The sequence below is a fragment of the Diplotaxodon limnothrissa genome, linkage group LG12 (assembly GCF_057381915.1).
Source record: "Diplotaxodon limnothrissa isolate DT_005_m linkage group LG12, D_limnothrissa_male_GT1.1, whole genome shotgun sequence".
NCBI classification, from domain to species: domain Eukaryota; kingdom Metazoa; phylum Chordata; class Actinopteri; order Cichliformes; family Cichlidae; genus Diplotaxodon; species Diplotaxodon limnothrissa.
In genome coordinates, this window is record NC_140607.1 from 15,645,716 (window position 1) to 15,662,606 (window position 16,891).

The following is a 16,891-nucleotide window of genomic DNA, read 5'->3' on the forward strand; positions in this document are numbered from 1 at the left end:
ATAAAAATATTATAAGTAAACTATATTCTCACTTATATTTGTATATATATACTTTTGTGTTGATCACATTAAAAAAATGTCAGATCATGTCAAATTTAGCCTATCGAAGTAACACAAGCTTTACATTAGTGTCTGCGTGTGTTATTGCATTTAGTTCCTGTAAAAAAACTGTGGTTACTTTGGGTCAGAAGAGCAAAATGACAGCTAAAACTGAGGAAATATTAAACCTGCGCTTCAGACTGAGAATCACAGTCAGGATTCTTTCTTTTTTCACTTTGTGTTGATGCAGCAGTTGGACTCAGATACAGATTTAAGTCCAGAATAAACAACAACAACAACAAAACAAAAAAAACAGATAATATCAGTAACAGCAGAGACCAAAATATGTTTTTCAGAATAAAAGACTTGGAGCCACCTCTGTCACTTTGACACTCAGATAAGAACAATCACATTTTTGACTGTTCGTGTACGTGACTGATGTGAGGCTGAGCATGTAGGAGTTGGGTATTTTGTACTGGCACACTGAGGTGTGAGAGGAGCTGGTCGGACTGGTTAGCAACGCAGCGAACAAGCTCCAATTGAAAAATGAAATTTGGTGGTCAGAGAAGGAATTCTCTCACCCACACATGGAGTCTGAACTTGTGTGCCAGACCAAAACACATCTTTCTTAACACTTGCAAGAACAACTACCTTTTTTTCAGACTTTTCTTTGAAGCAAAATGTGATTGTCTTAGCGGCGTTCCCATGCTTTTGTTCGGACACAGTCATCAGACCTTATATCCTGTCAGCTGGATAAACCACAGCCAGCTTCAAGTCACTGAGCCTAAATGGTGACCAAGCTGCTCTGCTGGTATTGATTTGAAGTTGAAATGGGTTGCAGAGGTCATTGTCTTCAATTAAGCCCCGCCACACTAGTAAATCACACTAGAATTGACCTTTGACCTTCTTTAGCTTTTGTGCCTTTGCTTTGGCCCCTTTAACCAGCTACCACATCAGCATAACTCAAGACCCAAATTGTCTACATTTAAGTTTGATTTTTCACATTACAAAAGACAAAAAAAGACATGTCTGATAAATAATTAATTATAATTTAATGTGCACAGTAATGTTTTTTTATATCATACACCTTGATATTTTTACAGTGTGGTTAAAAAGTAAGTATGAGTACAAAGCAAAGTCAAAGACCTGGATTTGAGCCAACTTTAAGCTAAAATGTAATTAAAGCAAACAAACTGTAGACGATTAAAACACTTTACAGCACGTCAGCACTGTCTGCTTACCTTTTATTGTTCCGGCCACACCCCCACCCCCACTTTTAAAAAGTCTACCTTTCTAGTTTGTTGGAAACCGTATACGTTAGAATGCGTGTCATATGATCACGCATTCTCTTCTCTGGCCTTTTTGTAACGATCACGGAAAATCTCCTTGTTCTTGGAAATTATACTCAAAAGTAAATTCAGAAAATTCACACTGCCTTTTAATTTTAGCGTCTACTTTAGGGGCGAAGGCTCTGTGATCTTAGTGTTTTATGGTATATAGAGTTTACTAAAGCATTTAGACAGCATTATGCAAGTCACACAAGGATTTAGAAGAGCTTTATTTTGAAATACGCATAACTGAAAACGACCCAGCTGTTCAAAATTGGAGTGCAGGAATAACTTAAGATTACTTTCTGTGACATAAGTAACTGTGTAACAAGTCAGAGATATCGATTTTTTTACAGTAACTTTTTAAAGACTCTGCGTCAGTTCGACCTTTTAATGTTTTTTGTCGGGCCTTTTCCGATCATGCGAAACAGCTCAGCAGTTAAACGTATTGCAAACTAGTTTGAAATTTATTACAGCATGCATATGTGCTGAGAGAGTTTTATGCCTGTACGTGTGTCTCTGTGTGTGCCTGTGTAGCCTATAGCCTGCAGGAAGTGCATCAGATGTGGTGCGGCCCGAGGCGAAGGACAGAGAAAGCCCTGCGGTGTTTGCGCAGCAGCAATCGGATCTTATCGTCGTCAGAGTCGGGGTCTAGAGGCTTGTTGTACTCCTCGTCCTCCACCTCATTCTCCGAGGCCTCTCCGGCCGGCCCCGAGTGGTTGGTCTGTGTGGAGCTGGGCTCAGAGGCGCTCTTCTTCCTCCACTTGGTGCGCCGGTTCTGAAACCAAACCTGAAAACACACAACGCACGGGGGAGTTGTCATCTAACTCCTGTAGACCGGAGCCCTGCAGCTTATCGAGTATTCTTTTAAGCATTGTGTTACGTGAAAAGGTATGGAAAAATAATCTGTGTCCCCATTTCTGCTTGAGGGTGAGTATGTGCTGGTATATGATCTGCAGATTTCTATCGCTGCACTTGAATTTACACACGACATGTATGCTTTTTTTATGTGGCAGCTTTCAAAACAAGTCAACACTACTGGGTATAAAAAACAAATATACCACAAGGAATATATATCAGTGGAACTGTCGAACACACACACAAATAAAAATCTTATTTACACTCATCTCAAATGTAAGCAGATTCTGGCGACGTTACCTTGACTTGTGATTCAGTCATTCCCAGAGAATAAGCCAGTCTCGCTCTCTCTGGCCCTGCCAAATACTTTGTCTGCTCAAAAGTTTTCTCCAGAGCAAATATCTGATGTCCACTAAATGTCGGCCTGGTGTGTTTTTTCCTGCTGGACATCTCCCCAAGAGGACCACTGCCTGAAAAAAATAAAAAATAAAAACACATTACAGGAAACGGATGTATGACACAGGACTGAATTTCTGCCTGAAATGCCACAGCATTTTGGCTCATTGCTCAGGGAAAAAAATGACCACATATATATTTCCCTCATAGACTGCATGTATTTGTTGTTTATACACTGAACCGAAGTAAAATGTCTCCATTTGTGAATTAAATGAAACATAATTTTTCAATCATCTACATAATTGAATGAAATCTTTTGAATGAATATTTGACATGTTTATTAAATAAATTGTTTTTAAAAGATCTGTTTGTATTTTCCTTTAGTCTGCACAACCTCTAATAAACAACAGATTGTTACATTTTAATAAATGGATTTTCAAGGTTTTAATACAAAAAGAGAGAAAACGTTTTAGTCATATCAAAAATCTAACCTCGAGTCTGAACTCAATAGATAACAAGTTTATAACAGATCTGATTCTGAAATTTGTGTATTTACTGGATAATGTTTCCATTTTTAAAGTGGAAGATCAGAGTGTGATGACAGTGCTGAGGAGCTGCTGCTGCTGCTGCTGAGCCCGCTCTGCAGTATTTAGACTCACTGTTGGTGCACTGCTGCCTCCCTCCTCTCCACTCACAGCTGCTTTCTGCCCAGCAGTTTACACTGCGACTCTTCATCGGGCACTCAGCGCCGGGTTTGGAGAAGCCGCCCAGTGAGGAATTGTAGTCTCGATTGTAGTACATGGAAGTGCTGGTGACAGAGGGGCTGAACCCCCCCATGCTGGAGTATCCGGGCAGCAGGGTGGCGGTGCCCGAGGAGCCCACCCCGACCATGGAGCGGCTCAGGATGTCACTGATGCCATGAGGCGTCCCTGGCTGCAGCTGGCTGTTCAGGCCCGGGCTGAGCTTGTAGAAGGAGTTGGGCATTGAGTACTGGCACACTGGTGCCTTGATGTCTGAGGGGAACTGGTTGAGGCTGTTGTTAAACAGGAAAGACCCCTGGATGTTTGGATCCATGGGAAGTCTGGTAACTCTTCCTCTAGGTCTTATCAACACATCCAATGAGATCCAAGTAGAAAAAGATATTTGGTGGCCAAAGAACGAGCTCTCTCACCAGCAGATGAGGTCGGAGTTTGGTACCACACCCTCCGTCTCCAGATAGTCAAACAATTAGGAACACGAGCAGCAAAGTCTCTGATCTTTGTCAAAGTTGCCACCACATCCGAAAAATAAACTTCACTCGCACATTTGATTTCTTCTTATCCACAGCTTGGCATGTGATAGCTCCATATCTGAAGTCTCCTGCGAGTCCTCTGGACACGGATTTTAGTGTTCTCCGAAAGACATATGCCTCCCGCTGGCTCCCTCCTCAGAAATCATAAATAAGCAGTATCTGGAAATGGAGTGGCACCTTGATAAAGATAGGCCACATTAGAATGCAGCTTGGGATTGGCCTGGGTCTCGCAGCATTAATGCCATTCTATTGGCTCCTCGGTGAAAGCCGAGCCTTTTATTGGAAGGCAGCAGATTAATAGCGTTTTGAACAGGTGGAGTGGGAACAAGTTGATTTTTTGATGGCCTGCCATGTGTGAGTGCAGCTGGAGTGAAGAGGAGGAGTGGAGGAAGGGTTCCCCTGTTTCCTAGTTTGATAGCAGAACAGTCCAGTTTTGTATATAGAAAATGTTAAATGTTTGTTGTATATTATATAATTATAAAATGAAAAACTAAACATAAAGACTTGGTTTACAGATAGACATTCTTAAATCTGTGATGTGTGAGGATTTGGTCTATCATTATTTATTTTCCTCTTTCCTATTCCTATTTATAAATCTATTTACCTCCACCGAGGCATTATCAGAAAGGTAATCAATCTAAGCACCACCCTTAGTCAAATATATACTCACTGGCCACTTCATTAAGTACACCTCTACAACTGCTGGTTAATACAAATATCTAACAGCCAGTTACCAGGCAGCAACTCAGTGAACTGAAGCATGTAGATGCGAGTAAGACAATCTGTTCAAAGCAAGTATTGAAATGGAGAAGAAAGATGATTTACATGAGTTTTAAGGCTTTTGAGGCTGGTTCTGAGGGAGTCTCTTCCTGTTAAAATGCCATTTTCCTTCCCACAGTCACCAAGTGCTTGCTCATAAGTAGGTTGTTTTATTGTTGGGGTTTTCTCTGTATTATCGTGAGGTCTTTATAAAGCACCTAGAGGCAACTGTTTTTGTGATTTGGTGCCATAGAAATGAAACGGGATTGAACTGAATTGCCATTATAAGATTCTGCTGAGACATTTGGTCAGAATTTGGCATGAAAACAAAATGAAACCATGGATCCATCCTGGCTTCTTGTTGTTGGTAGGATATTTTCTTGGTTTTGAACCCCTTAGTGCCAAGTGACATGATTTAAACTCCACAGCCTACCTGAGTGTTGTTATTCACAACATTTGTTCCTTTATAACCACAGTACACACATGTTCTGGTGGGTGTCACAGAGCTCAAATAATCTCAAACTGGTTTCTTGAACATGAAAATGAGTTCACTGTACTCACTTGGCCCCCGTAGTCACCAGATTTCATTTTAATAGAACACCTTTGACATGTGGTGGAACAGGAGCTTTGCATCAAGGATGCACAGAAACGATGTTGCTGCAGATTTGACAGTGTGGGCCAAAATCTCTGAAGAACATTTTTAGCACCTTGTTGAATTAGGACACTGAGAATTAAGGGAGGGAAAAAAATGCAGTAAAGTTGCTCCTGTGGCCCAGCATCTTACAGAGTTTTACTTTAATTTGTCGCACATCTATATCTTTAATCTCTTTAAACAAAATGTGTCTTACACAGAGTTGTCAGGCAAAGGACATTGGTTAAATTAAATGCCATATTCACTGGCAAAATCTCATTTCTTATTTTATTTATCAGTGTAATAATGTGTCATGTAATCCACTCTGTTTTTGCACATTAACAAACTATTGAGGAGGACAGGCAACTGTGTCATTTAACTATGTGTCATAAAAAAAACCCCATCAGATTTTATAATCATGCAAATGAATTGTTGTGATTTATATTAGAGTTATTCTGTGGACTTGTTTCTGGGAAACAGCAGCAGCACAGTGGCTGCTTTGAAAAGAGTTAATGACTCAGGCAGACCTTGGTTTCTGTGTTGCAATAGCTTTAGCACAATTTCCTCACCCATTATCATGTAGGTTAAACATGTCCTGTGGGAGGACTATTTCCGGCCTCATATCTGGACTTTTCTTTTTCGTGTTTCTTGGAATTTCTTTAACTATTTGATTACAGTTTAATAATAAACCTTTATATAAACTTACAGATATCAGGTTATGACTTTTATTATTTGTATTTTTTTGTTTTTTAAATAAAGTACTCAATGCTTTAAGTGCATGACATATAGAAAGTATTGCATTCTTAACCCAATAGGCGCAAAATACAAGTTGAATGACATAATTAGTGCACACAACACGCTCTTCTCATTTCACAATCAGTTTTACACGTTGGAACACATCGCTGCTTTTACGTACAGTCTATCAGTGACGAAATGTTGGGATTTTCTTGGGAAAAGGGAGAGAGCTGGTAAATTTCCGAACGTCATGATCTCACAGCTGTTACAAGCTATAATTTCGTCCTGTCACGGGACCTGAGCAGCCAATCATAGCGCCTGTAGAGGGCGACACATCCGCTTTAGAGATTAATCACAACCAGCCAGAGATGTGTAATGAAGCGTCACGTGCTTTCATTGCAGGCATGTCTAGATTCTCCTTTAAGTTCACACTCACAGTCATTCCGGAAATAATATGTTTGATATGGTGAAAAATTTCCATGATGCAAATCTTAAAACAAGATAATATAATTGGTATTTAATGTGTTTAATGGGAAGGAGGCTGCACTGCATTTCTGATAGAAACAGCAGTGAGTGCAGCATGTTAAGTGAAGAAAACGATACTGAAAAATCTTTTTGAGACAGTGATACAGGACCAAACACATTCTTATTCGTCATGAACATTGTCTTTTGTCCTAAGCCACAAAATAATTACAGATAATGAAAATGAAACTAGTTGCACGTGAGCAGAATTCACACAAATCATAATGTGTCTGTGTGCTTTTTTGTTTGAACTTTTACTCCAAAGGTCAGTACCTAAAAAGAAATCACGAGACAAACAGTAATCTATGGGGGAAAAAAACCAAAAAACTACCCTGGTCTTTTTTTTTTCGGGGGGGATTTTAGGTGAATTTCCAAAGTATGGCTCCTCCCTCACTCCCGTCCGTCCCACTTCTTTAACTTGTCATGCTGGAATTGTTTCTGTTTCCAAACCACATGTGCTCCAGACCAACACACAGACGCGATCACATCTTCTATTCAGACGCATATGAGAAATATTACTTATCTCTTCAGGATGGTGAAGGAGAGCAACAACACGAACTCCGGTAAGTCCTTATAGAGAATTTGATGCATAAAAAGCAACAAGAAAAAGTTGTAATTGATTTTACTAAATGAAAGAGCAATGCAAATTCAATTTCACATGTTAGTAGCATTTTTTTTTCTTTTTGTGTGTAAAAGATATTTTCTAAACTGTTGATTAAGAAATGTTTTATGGCTGTGGCACCACTGCAGATAAGAGAGGGAGAACAGAAAGTTTATATTTTACAGGAAATGGTCTGCTTGTTACTGATGAAGGTATACACAATAACTGTGTGAGTCACACCTGCAAGATAAATCTTTGAAACTGCAGACGAAGCTGACTGCAACTCACCTTTGACAGATAGATGAGGCAACTTGTAGAGTTCGCTTTAAGCTTAAGGTTACTAAGCGTGGATGAAACTTCATGTACTAGTCAAAAGTGAACACTCTTGAACTACTATATTAGTTACGTTAACATGATTTAAAGTATAATTACTAATACATAGATCAAATATTAACAAATAAAATTTCACAAGAATGTTTTGTTAAAGTAAATGATCACACTCACACAGCTTGAATCTGACTGATGATAGATCATAGAACCTGTTAATTAACCATTAAATGCAAGTATATTGTTACAGTAGTGATTTTCATTTACTAAACCATGTTCTGCCTGTAAAATAATTTGTTGTGTTTGTGTTTTTATTCTTTGTAGTTCTCCAGTCAGAGGTGTCACACAGATGCAGTCTGCTCTGTCTCGGTCCTCTGAACTTCCACCGTCAGGCTGTGGGAGAAAAGATCTGCCTGAGTCATGGAGGTCGACTCGCAGAGAAGACTGAGGCCACGTTCAAGAATGGGCTGGTGTTCAGCAGCCGTCCAGTGAGAGTCCAGGAGAGGATTCGTCTGAGAGTGCAGAGGGATTCGATCATCTGGGATGGAGCTCTGCGTGTGGGCTTTACCAACGTGCCACCCTCAGCCAGATCTCTACCTTTGCCCTGCATGGCCATTCCTAACCTCACTGACAAGCCTGGACACTGGGCTGTTCCACTGGATGAATCTGTTTGTGAAGCAGGTTCAGAGCTGGAGTTTTGGGTTTCTCGTGGTGGCAGCATATACGTAGCTGTCAACAACAGGCCGTGTAAGAAGCTAACAGGAGTGAACCTCAGCCAGCCGCTGTGGGCCATGATAGACATCTACGGGCAGACGTGCTCCATTTTGCTCCTAGGCAAGTTCACTAGAACCACAGTTATATTTGCCTTACAGCAGCTTTTCTTGGTGTCCAAAGGCACAGCATGCTCTGACAGTGATAAATGTCTGAATGCCTATTAAAACATTTTTTTCTCTTTGCTGCAGGTTCAGAGAAACGTGAGCTGTTTTGCACTAGAAGATCGTGTCCTCCACCTGAATCTCTCACTTCACTTGCTGGTTCAGTTTCTGATGTTTCAGACTTCACTGATGATGACTGCATCTCCTGTCTTGACACAGAAGTCCCAACAGGTAAAAAGAGTTCCTTTAAACATTGCTGATTTCAGTTGCACATTTCACACAGAGTGTGGTCTCATTTCCTGATGTCACATTTTTCTAATTCAGGATCTCTCTCTTCTGCTCACAGATATAACCTGTGCAGTGTGCATGGTGAAAGAGGCCAGAATCACACTGCCGTGTGGCCACCGGTGTTTATGTAGACACTGCAACTCCAGAGTTTTTCAGGAGTTTGGCACCTGCCCGCTGTGTCGACACAAGATCAGAGCTCCATCGGCAGAGGAGCTGGTCTGAGCTCCGAGACAGAAGCCAGAAATCACCAAAGAGAAGTTACAGAGTGACTGTAACAGTGAAAATACTGCACTAAATGCAAAATCTGCTGCTATTTCTATATTATTTATAATGATAACTTTGTCTGTACAGCGTACTTTTCTACCTCGATGTAAATCTTAAAGCAGTGTTGTATTTTTGTCTAAAAATTGTAATGTGTTGATGGTAAAAAAGATAAACTCTGTTATGTTTTAAGGGTTAAAAATAACCTCAAAAACAATATTTTTCAATGAAGCGTGTTTTGGAAAAGAAGCATCTGTCTACAGCTCATGTCTCTACAGTCAGGAATGAGCGGACGTGAAAATAAATGTTGGTTTTCAGATAAGAGCAGACTGTGTGGCTGATAATAGAAAAACTACACTCCCAAATCACTGATCAGGTCATGTTATGGCCACCAAACATAACCATAGCGATCTTAATTTAACACAAACACATTTTTTACCTTTTAATTCACAAACATGTGTTTATATAATTCTTTAAATGTGAAAGTAAATGAACCTAGTTCCATCATTACTTGATTTTTACATATTTCAATATTTATAAAATGTTTCATCAAACTAAAAATAAATAATCAGAGTGAATTATTACATAAAAGTGGTCAAAATAAACTGAAACAGCAAATATTTGTTTGCACTTTGTCCTTGAAGGCTAAAATTAACACAATCAGACATGTTTGTGCTGCCTTTGAGTTTGTGTTCAGTACTTAAAGTTGGTGTTTATGAGTAAAAACTAACAATATTAAATCAATCTGTGAACAGAAAACGTAACAACAGTAAGACCTTTGGTGTGAGCAGAAATGGGCAGTAACGCATTTAAGGTAACGTGCTTTCAAGTAATGAGTAAAGCAAGGGATTACTATTGCAAAAAAAGTAATTAGATTACTGTTACTTTCCTGTAAGCACGCTGCGTTACTAAACCGTGATTTTGTTCGCGGGAGTGTCTCGTGACAATGACGTACGAGCGTGCGACGCCCGTGGCAACAACAGATGTGTGTTGATCAGCAATGGATAATATGAAGTGTGGGAGACAGTACGGCCATCCAGCGTTTAAAGCGTGGACGTACTGACCTTACTTTGAGTTTGATTCCGTAAAAAGTGACAAAAACATTAGCTTCCACTGTACACACTGAACAGGAATGTGAAATTCACAGAGAAACCCCGGCATCCCCCCACTGACATGACCGCTGCAGCACCAGGCAAACCTCCGCCTGCTCCACTCCTGCTAAACAGGTGAAAATAGACTCAAGAGTGACAGGACTTAGTGCCACTGAATCTTTGATTTTATTTATTTATTGCTGTGTTTTACTTGCATCTATTTGAAAGAGTGAATATAAACACAAAAAAATAATTTTATTTTATATGCTGGAATATGCAGAAAGTAGGTTAAAAAAATGTCTCCAAGTCAAAGACTTGCATGTATAATTTTTGCTTAATGCAATATGCATAAAGTTAAAAGATTAAAACTAATAAAACAATTTTTAAAAGAGACTTTTTCACTTGATTCAATTTTATATGATGGATTTTGCAGAATAAATAGAATTGGGATAAAATGTCTATTGCTTTATTAGATATTCAAGTTGTGTATCATGTTTTTAAAAAGTAACTAAGTAATAAAGTAAATAATTACTTTTGAAAAAAGTAACCAGTAAAGTAACAGGATTACTTTCAGTAGTCACTAATTAGTAACTAATTACTATTTTCAAGTAACTTGACCAACACTGGTCTTTAGGTTTCCTGATGTCTTCATTTAGCTGATATTGGCGCTCCAACACACCCAACTGTGAACACAAGTTAAAATTTAGATGACCATAAATGTTGGTATGTCCACTGTAACAAAGAGCTCAAAAAAGCCCCAAATTCAGGACTCCGAACTCTTGGAAAAATTCCAAATTCAAAAACTTTAAATCCAGACGATGGTCGTTTCAGAATCAGAATCAGAATCAGAATACTTTATTGATCCCTGGGGGAAATTATTTAAATTATTAGTTTCAATCATTTTGTGGATTCAAACCATTCAGGAGGAGCAGAGGATGCCTGAAATCCAAAAAACTGGCAAAAGATCTACAACATGTATAAAATAGAAGAAAAGTTCAAACTTGAATTCAAAAGGGGAATAAAAGAAAATTAGAACGACAGCAGCAATACGTCACTACTGAAAGAACAACACAGGAAATAGGAGAAGCCACAGAGGTGGTACAGATGATTAAATAATTAAAATAATTTTCTCAAACCAAGGTGGAGAATCTGACGAAACTAACAAGGGTGCAAAGAACATTGGAATAAAAAAATAAAAGAGGAAATGACTAATAATCAAATCACCATATTATGTTATTGTTCACATCAGGTAATTTTCCAAACTTTGGTGCCTCCCTCTGTCCCTCCCCATTCCCTTTACTGGTGATGCTGGGCGTGTGTTCATACTTCACGTACTTCATCATTCAAAGGTAGTTAACACTCATGACTTGATGACTCTCAACCTCATCATCCATCAGGATTTGCATGACAAGATTTATTTGCACCTTCAAGATGGCAAGAGAAAGTAAGAACAAGAACGCTGGTAAGTCTTTACAGAGAATTTTATATCTCAGTTTGATAAAGGAATCATTATCAAGATGATGTTTGGTTGCAAAAATCAACTTACAGCAGCTCATTTCATTCTTTTACAGAAACATAATATAGAAACAAGACAATGCAAAAGTAAACATTGAAAAACAGCAAAGTGCCATAAAGCAAGTGATTAGCAAATGAGTTCAAAGACAGAGTGCTAATAATGAGCTGCACACTGAAGTTTCTTATAAAAAGAAACTAGAAGCTTTGTTTCTTTGGAAATTAAAATCTTTCCAATGATGATAAAACACAGAAAACAAATCAACACAGGCCATCTAGTGGACTGAGACGGCAACACAGACTTCACCAAACAAACACTGCAATCTCCAGCACTGAATTTCTCAGCTTGGATGAAGTCCAGACCAAACAAGCTTCTTTGTGAAACCACAGCAGTTTTCTGTTTACATGTTTATCTATTTTTAGACTATTAAGAGGAAACTTTGGCTTTAAATGTATTATTAAATATGAAGCAATAACTTTGATATGTAGCTTCTTTTAATTAAGTAAATGTGATATGTCACCTACCTGAAAAATGTGCAGTTAAAAAATCTTGAATAAATCTTAGGACACAGACATGGTTTCATATGTTTCCATTTTCTATCTTTGTAGTTCTTCAGTCAGAGGTGTCACACAGATGCAGCTCACGCTGTCTTGGTCCTCTGACCTTCCACAATCAGGCTGTGGGAGAAAAGGTCCGCTTGAGTCATGGAGGTCGACTCGCAGAGAAGACTGAGAACACCTTCAAGAATGGGCTGGTGTTCAGCAACCGTCCAGTGAAGATCCAGGAGAAGATTCATCTGAGAGTGCAGAGGGATTCGACCAACTGGGAGGGAGCTCTGCGTGTGGGCTTTACCACTGTGCCACCCTCAAGCAGATCTCTACCCCTGCCCTGCTTGGCCATCCCCAACCTCACTGACAAGCCTGGACACTGGGCTGTGCCTGTAAATGAATCCTACTGCCAAGCAGGTTCAGAGCTGAAGTTTTGGGTTTCTCATGGTGGCAGCATATACGTAGCTGTCAGCAACAGGCGGTATAAGTGGCTGACAGGAGTGGACCTCAGCCAGCCTCTGTGGGCCATGATAGACGTCTACGGCCAGACGCGCTCCATTTTACTCCTAGGCAAGTTCAACTACAGTTATATTTGCCTTACAGCAGGTTTTTCCTGTTCTGTGAAGGCACAGCAATTCCCATGTTCTGACAGCGATAAATGTTGTCTGAATGACTTTTAAAATATTATTTTCTCTGTGCTGCAGGCTCAGAGAAAAAAGATCTATTTTGTACCAAAAGATCCTGTCCTGCACCTGAACCCCTCACCTCACCTGATGCTTACAGCCACTTTGGTTCAGTTTCGGACTTCAGTTGTGATGACTGCATCTCCTGTCTTGACATGAAAATGCCAGGAGGTGAAAACAGTCCCTTCAAAAGTCGCTATCTGATTTCAGTTGCACATTTCACACAGAGTGTGGTCTCATTTCCTGATGTCACATTTTTCTAATTCAGGATCTCTCTCTTCTGCTCACAGATATAACCTGTGTGGTGTGCATGGTGAAGGAGGCCAGAATCACACTGCCGTGTGGCCACCGGTGTTTATGTAAACACTGCAACTCCAGAGTTTTTCAGGAGTTTGGCACCTGCCCGCTGTGTCGACACAAGATCAGAGCTTCATCAGCTCTGATCTTGTGAGTAGTGGTGTGTTTCAAGTCTGGTCTGAGCTCCTAGACAGAAGCCAGAAATCACCAAAGAGAAGTTACAGAGTGACTGTTACAGTGAAAATACTGCACTAAATGCAAAATCTGCTGCTATTTCTATATTATTTATAATGATAACTTTGTCTGTACAGTGCACTTTTCTACCTCGATGCAAATCTTAAAGCAGTGTTGTATTTTTGTATGTCTGAAAATTGTAATGTGTTGATGGTAAAAAACATAAACTCTATTATGTTTTAAGGGTACATGCTGTAACAAAACCCTCAAAAACAATTTTTTTCAGTGAAGTGTGTTTAGGAAAAGAAGCATCTGTCTACAGCTCATATCTCTACAGTCAGGAATGAGCGGAAGTAAAAATAAATGTTGGTTTTCAGATAAGAGCAGACTGTGTGGCTGATTGTAAGAACAGAAATGTGCTACAATGTGTTCATTTCCAAACGTGCATTTGTGTTTGCACGTAGGAAGAATAATGATGCAAATATGCATAAAAAAATTACACTCTCAAATCACTGATCAGGTCATGTTGTTGTCACCAAACATTACCCTTTATCCTTTAACATTTTTACCCTTTAATCCACAAATATACGTTTATATGAAATCCACTTGTCCACTCCGGTGCTATGTGCGCTGGTGTGTTGACCTCCTAACTATAATAAGAACTTTATACAAGACTTTTCTGAATTCTTGGCTGGTGTTCTACCAAAATATGACAGTGTTTTAATCATACGAGATTTTAATATTCATATTTGCTGTTTAGATACCCCACTGACCAATGATTTTTTTAAACCTTATAGACTCCTTTAATCTTGTCCAGTCAGTCAAAGGCCCAACTCACGAACGCGGTCATACCCTGGTTCTCGTACTCTCTTACGGCCTATCAGTCACTGACACTGAAATCTGTAATATACATTTTTCGGACCACATGCCTGTCCTATTTGAGTTTCCCTTTTCAGGTCAGCCTGGTAGATCTGTTGTGCCCAAGCTCCGATCTTGCACGATTAATTCAAATACAGCAGATCGCTTTGCCCATTCCTACAAAAATCTAAATCCGGCATCACCTACTGACAGTACCACTCATTCGACCACTGATAGTCTGCTTTCCTTGTTCAGCTCAGCTTGTCTGGAAATACTGGATTCCATTGCTCCTTGTACCACTAGGTATCTAAAACCTAAAACCCAACCGTGGTTAAATAATGACACCAGGGAATGCAGACGGGCATGTAGAAAAGCGGAAAGAAAATGGAAAAAATACCATCTCCAAGTGTCGTTTGAGGCACTTAGAGAATCTCTGTCAAGTTGCCAGAAAGTTGTAAGAGCAGCTAAAATAAAATACTTTTCCAAGATCGTGTCCAACAACTGTCATAAACCTCGGATTTAATTTGGTATTATAAACTCAGTTCTTAATCCTCCCACTGCTGATCCTCATATAGCAGTGAACATAAGTTGGAATCTAATGAAATTCTTCATTAATAAAATTGTAGATATTAGATCCCACATTATTCCTCCCATTTCTGACCCAGGTGTTTATACTCCAACCTTGGCTGTTTTTGATCACTTCGAGCCAGTATCCCTTTCATTACTTAATGAAGTTGTCAGAAACTTGAGACCTTCAAAATGTACCCTGGATATCATTCCACCTAGGTTACTGAAAGATGTTTTTTGACACTGCTGGTACATGTCTGCTTTCTATTGTCAATAGCAGTCTTCAGTCTGGGTCTGTTCCCTCTGATTCTAAACATGCTGTGGTGGAACCCATCCTTAAAAAGCAGAATCTGGACTCAACAGTTCTATCAAATTACCGCCCAATCTCTAAATTGTCCTTTTTGTCAAAAGTGCTGGAGAAAATTGTCCCTCCAGACCTTCTTAGAATAACATGACATTGGCATAGCACTGAAACCGCTCTTTTAAAAGTTTCTAATGACCTTTTAACTTTTACCGACTCTGGAGATTCTGCTATTTTAATATTATTAGACCTCAGTGCTGCTTTCGACACAGTAGATCACAGGATTCTTATCTCTCGACTGGAACAATGTGCCGGAATTAAAGGGCTTACTTTGGAATGGTTTAAATCCTACTTATCTAATCGTACTTTCTCTGTTAGATTCAGAGACACATTGTCTCCAAAGAGGACCCTTTTTGTGGGGTCCCCCAGGGCTCTATCCTTGGTCCAATCCTTTTTTCTCCCGTTGGAATCTATTTTTAAAAAACATGGAATTTCTTTTCACTGTTATGCAGATGATTCTCAGATTAACCTTCCACTAAATGAAAATCTGTCAATCCTCTGAAGGGACTGTTTGATTATCTAGAAGATGTCAAAGCATGGATGCCTCTAAATTTTCTAAATCTAAATGAATAGAAAACTGAGGTCATTGTCTTTGGTCCTTCTGACCATTATGACCTTGGCCCCTGAGAAAATTATAAAAAATCATTTGCAAGAAATTTAGGGGTGATTTTGACAGCAATTTAACATTTGATAAACAGATAAATAATGTAGTCAAAACCAGTTTCTTTCATCTTTGCCTAATTACAAAAGTTAAGCCCTTTCTCTGTTTCAGAGATTTTGAGAAAGCGATCCATGCCTTCATCTTATCTCGCCTCGACTTCTGTAATAGTATCTACTCTGGTTCACCTCTTCATCAATCGGTCGACTGCAGCTAGTTCAAAACGCTGCAGCACGGCTCCTAACTGGCACACGCAAGCGAGATCATATATCTCCTATACTTCCATCACTACACTGGCTGCCAGTCAGCTTTCGAACTGACTTTAAGATCTTAACACTTGTTTTTAAGTCGTTGCATGGACTAGCCCCTACACATCTTGCTGATCTCCTAACCTGGTATTCTCCCCCAAGATCCTTGAAGTCTGCAGACCAAATGCTTTTTGTTATCCCTAGGTCCAAATTAAAACATAGAGGAGACTGGGCATTTGCTGTGACTGCCCCCAAACTTTGGAATACATTGCCTTTGCATATCAGATCCTCCCCAACACTGGATACTTTTAAAAGTCGTCTAAAGACCCATTTTTAATCTCTGGCTTTTGGCTCTTCATGAGTTTGTTACTATTATTCTTTTTTTATGATTTTATTCTCTTTTTAAGGATGTTATTCTCTTCTAAAACACTATTCAGTTTTTTTATGTTTATTGCCTTGTCCATTTTATTGTACAGTACTTTGGTCAACACCTGTTGTTTTAAAAGTGCTATATAAATAAACTTGAACTCGAACTTGAACTATATAATTATTTAAATGTGAATGTTTGGATTTGGATCGAAGTCATCAGAAATGTCGATATGCCCACTTGGAAAAAGGATCCATAAAAGCCCCACATTCAGGACTCCAAACTCTCGGAAAATTCAAAACCTTTAAATCCAGGCGATGGTCCGTTTAGTCATTTTGTGGAATCAAACCATTCAGGAGGAGCAGATGAAGCCTGAAAACCAAAAAACAGGCAAAAAATCTAAAACATGGAGAGAGTGAAAAAATAAGGTTGAGGAAAGAAATGAGACTAGAGGGATAAAACAAACATGCTCAAACTTGAAATCAAAAGAAAAAACATGGAAAGGACAACATGGCAAATGGGGGAAACCACTGAGGTGGTACAGGTGAGAGAACAGCAAAACATGAGAACTTAGTGCAACAAGCAACTCCTCTTGAAAGGCCAGGGCTGTAGTCA

The 16,891-nt window shown here is 39.3% G+C and overlaps 3 protein-coding genes across 3 annotated transcripts; 2 read left to right on the forward strand and 1 right to left on the reverse strand.

Moving 5' to 3' along the window:
• Positions 1 to 1,926: 1,926 nt before the first annotated feature.
• nkx6-3 (NK6 homeobox 3) lies at positions 1,927 to 3,695 on the reverse strand. Its single transcript, XM_085368078.1, has 3 exons — positions 3,281 to 3,695; positions 2,526 to 2,695; positions 1,927 to 2,157 (listed from the first exon to the last, which is right to left on the reverse strand). The coding sequence occupies exons 1-3, from the start codon at positions 3,693 to 3,695 to the stop codon at positions 1,927 to 1,929; spliced, it is 816 nt and encodes a 271-aa protein (XP_085224204.1).
• A 3,369-nt stretch (positions 3,696 to 7,064) lies between these two features.
• On the forward strand, positions 7,065 to 8,872 carry LOC146621035 (E3 ubiquitin-protein ligase NEURL3-like). Its single transcript, XM_085368079.1, has 4 exons — positions 7,065 to 7,122; positions 7,812 to 8,321; positions 8,450 to 8,593; positions 8,709 to 8,872. The coding sequence occupies exons 1-4, from the start codon at positions 7,065 to 7,067 to the stop codon at positions 8,870 to 8,872; spliced, it is 876 nt and encodes a 291-aa protein (XP_085224205.1).
• Positions 8,873 to 11,406: 2,534 nt separating this feature from the next.
• Positions 11,407 to 13,197, forward strand: LOC146621036 (E3 ubiquitin-protein ligase NEURL3-like). Its single transcript, XM_085368080.1, has 4 exons — positions 11,407 to 11,464; positions 12,124 to 12,633; positions 12,768 to 12,917; positions 13,037 to 13,197. The coding sequence occupies exons 1-4, from the start codon at positions 11,407 to 11,409 to the stop codon at positions 13,195 to 13,197; spliced, it is 879 nt and encodes a 292-aa protein (XP_085224206.1).
• The last annotated feature ends 3,694 nt before the right edge of the window (positions 13,198 to 16,891 follow it).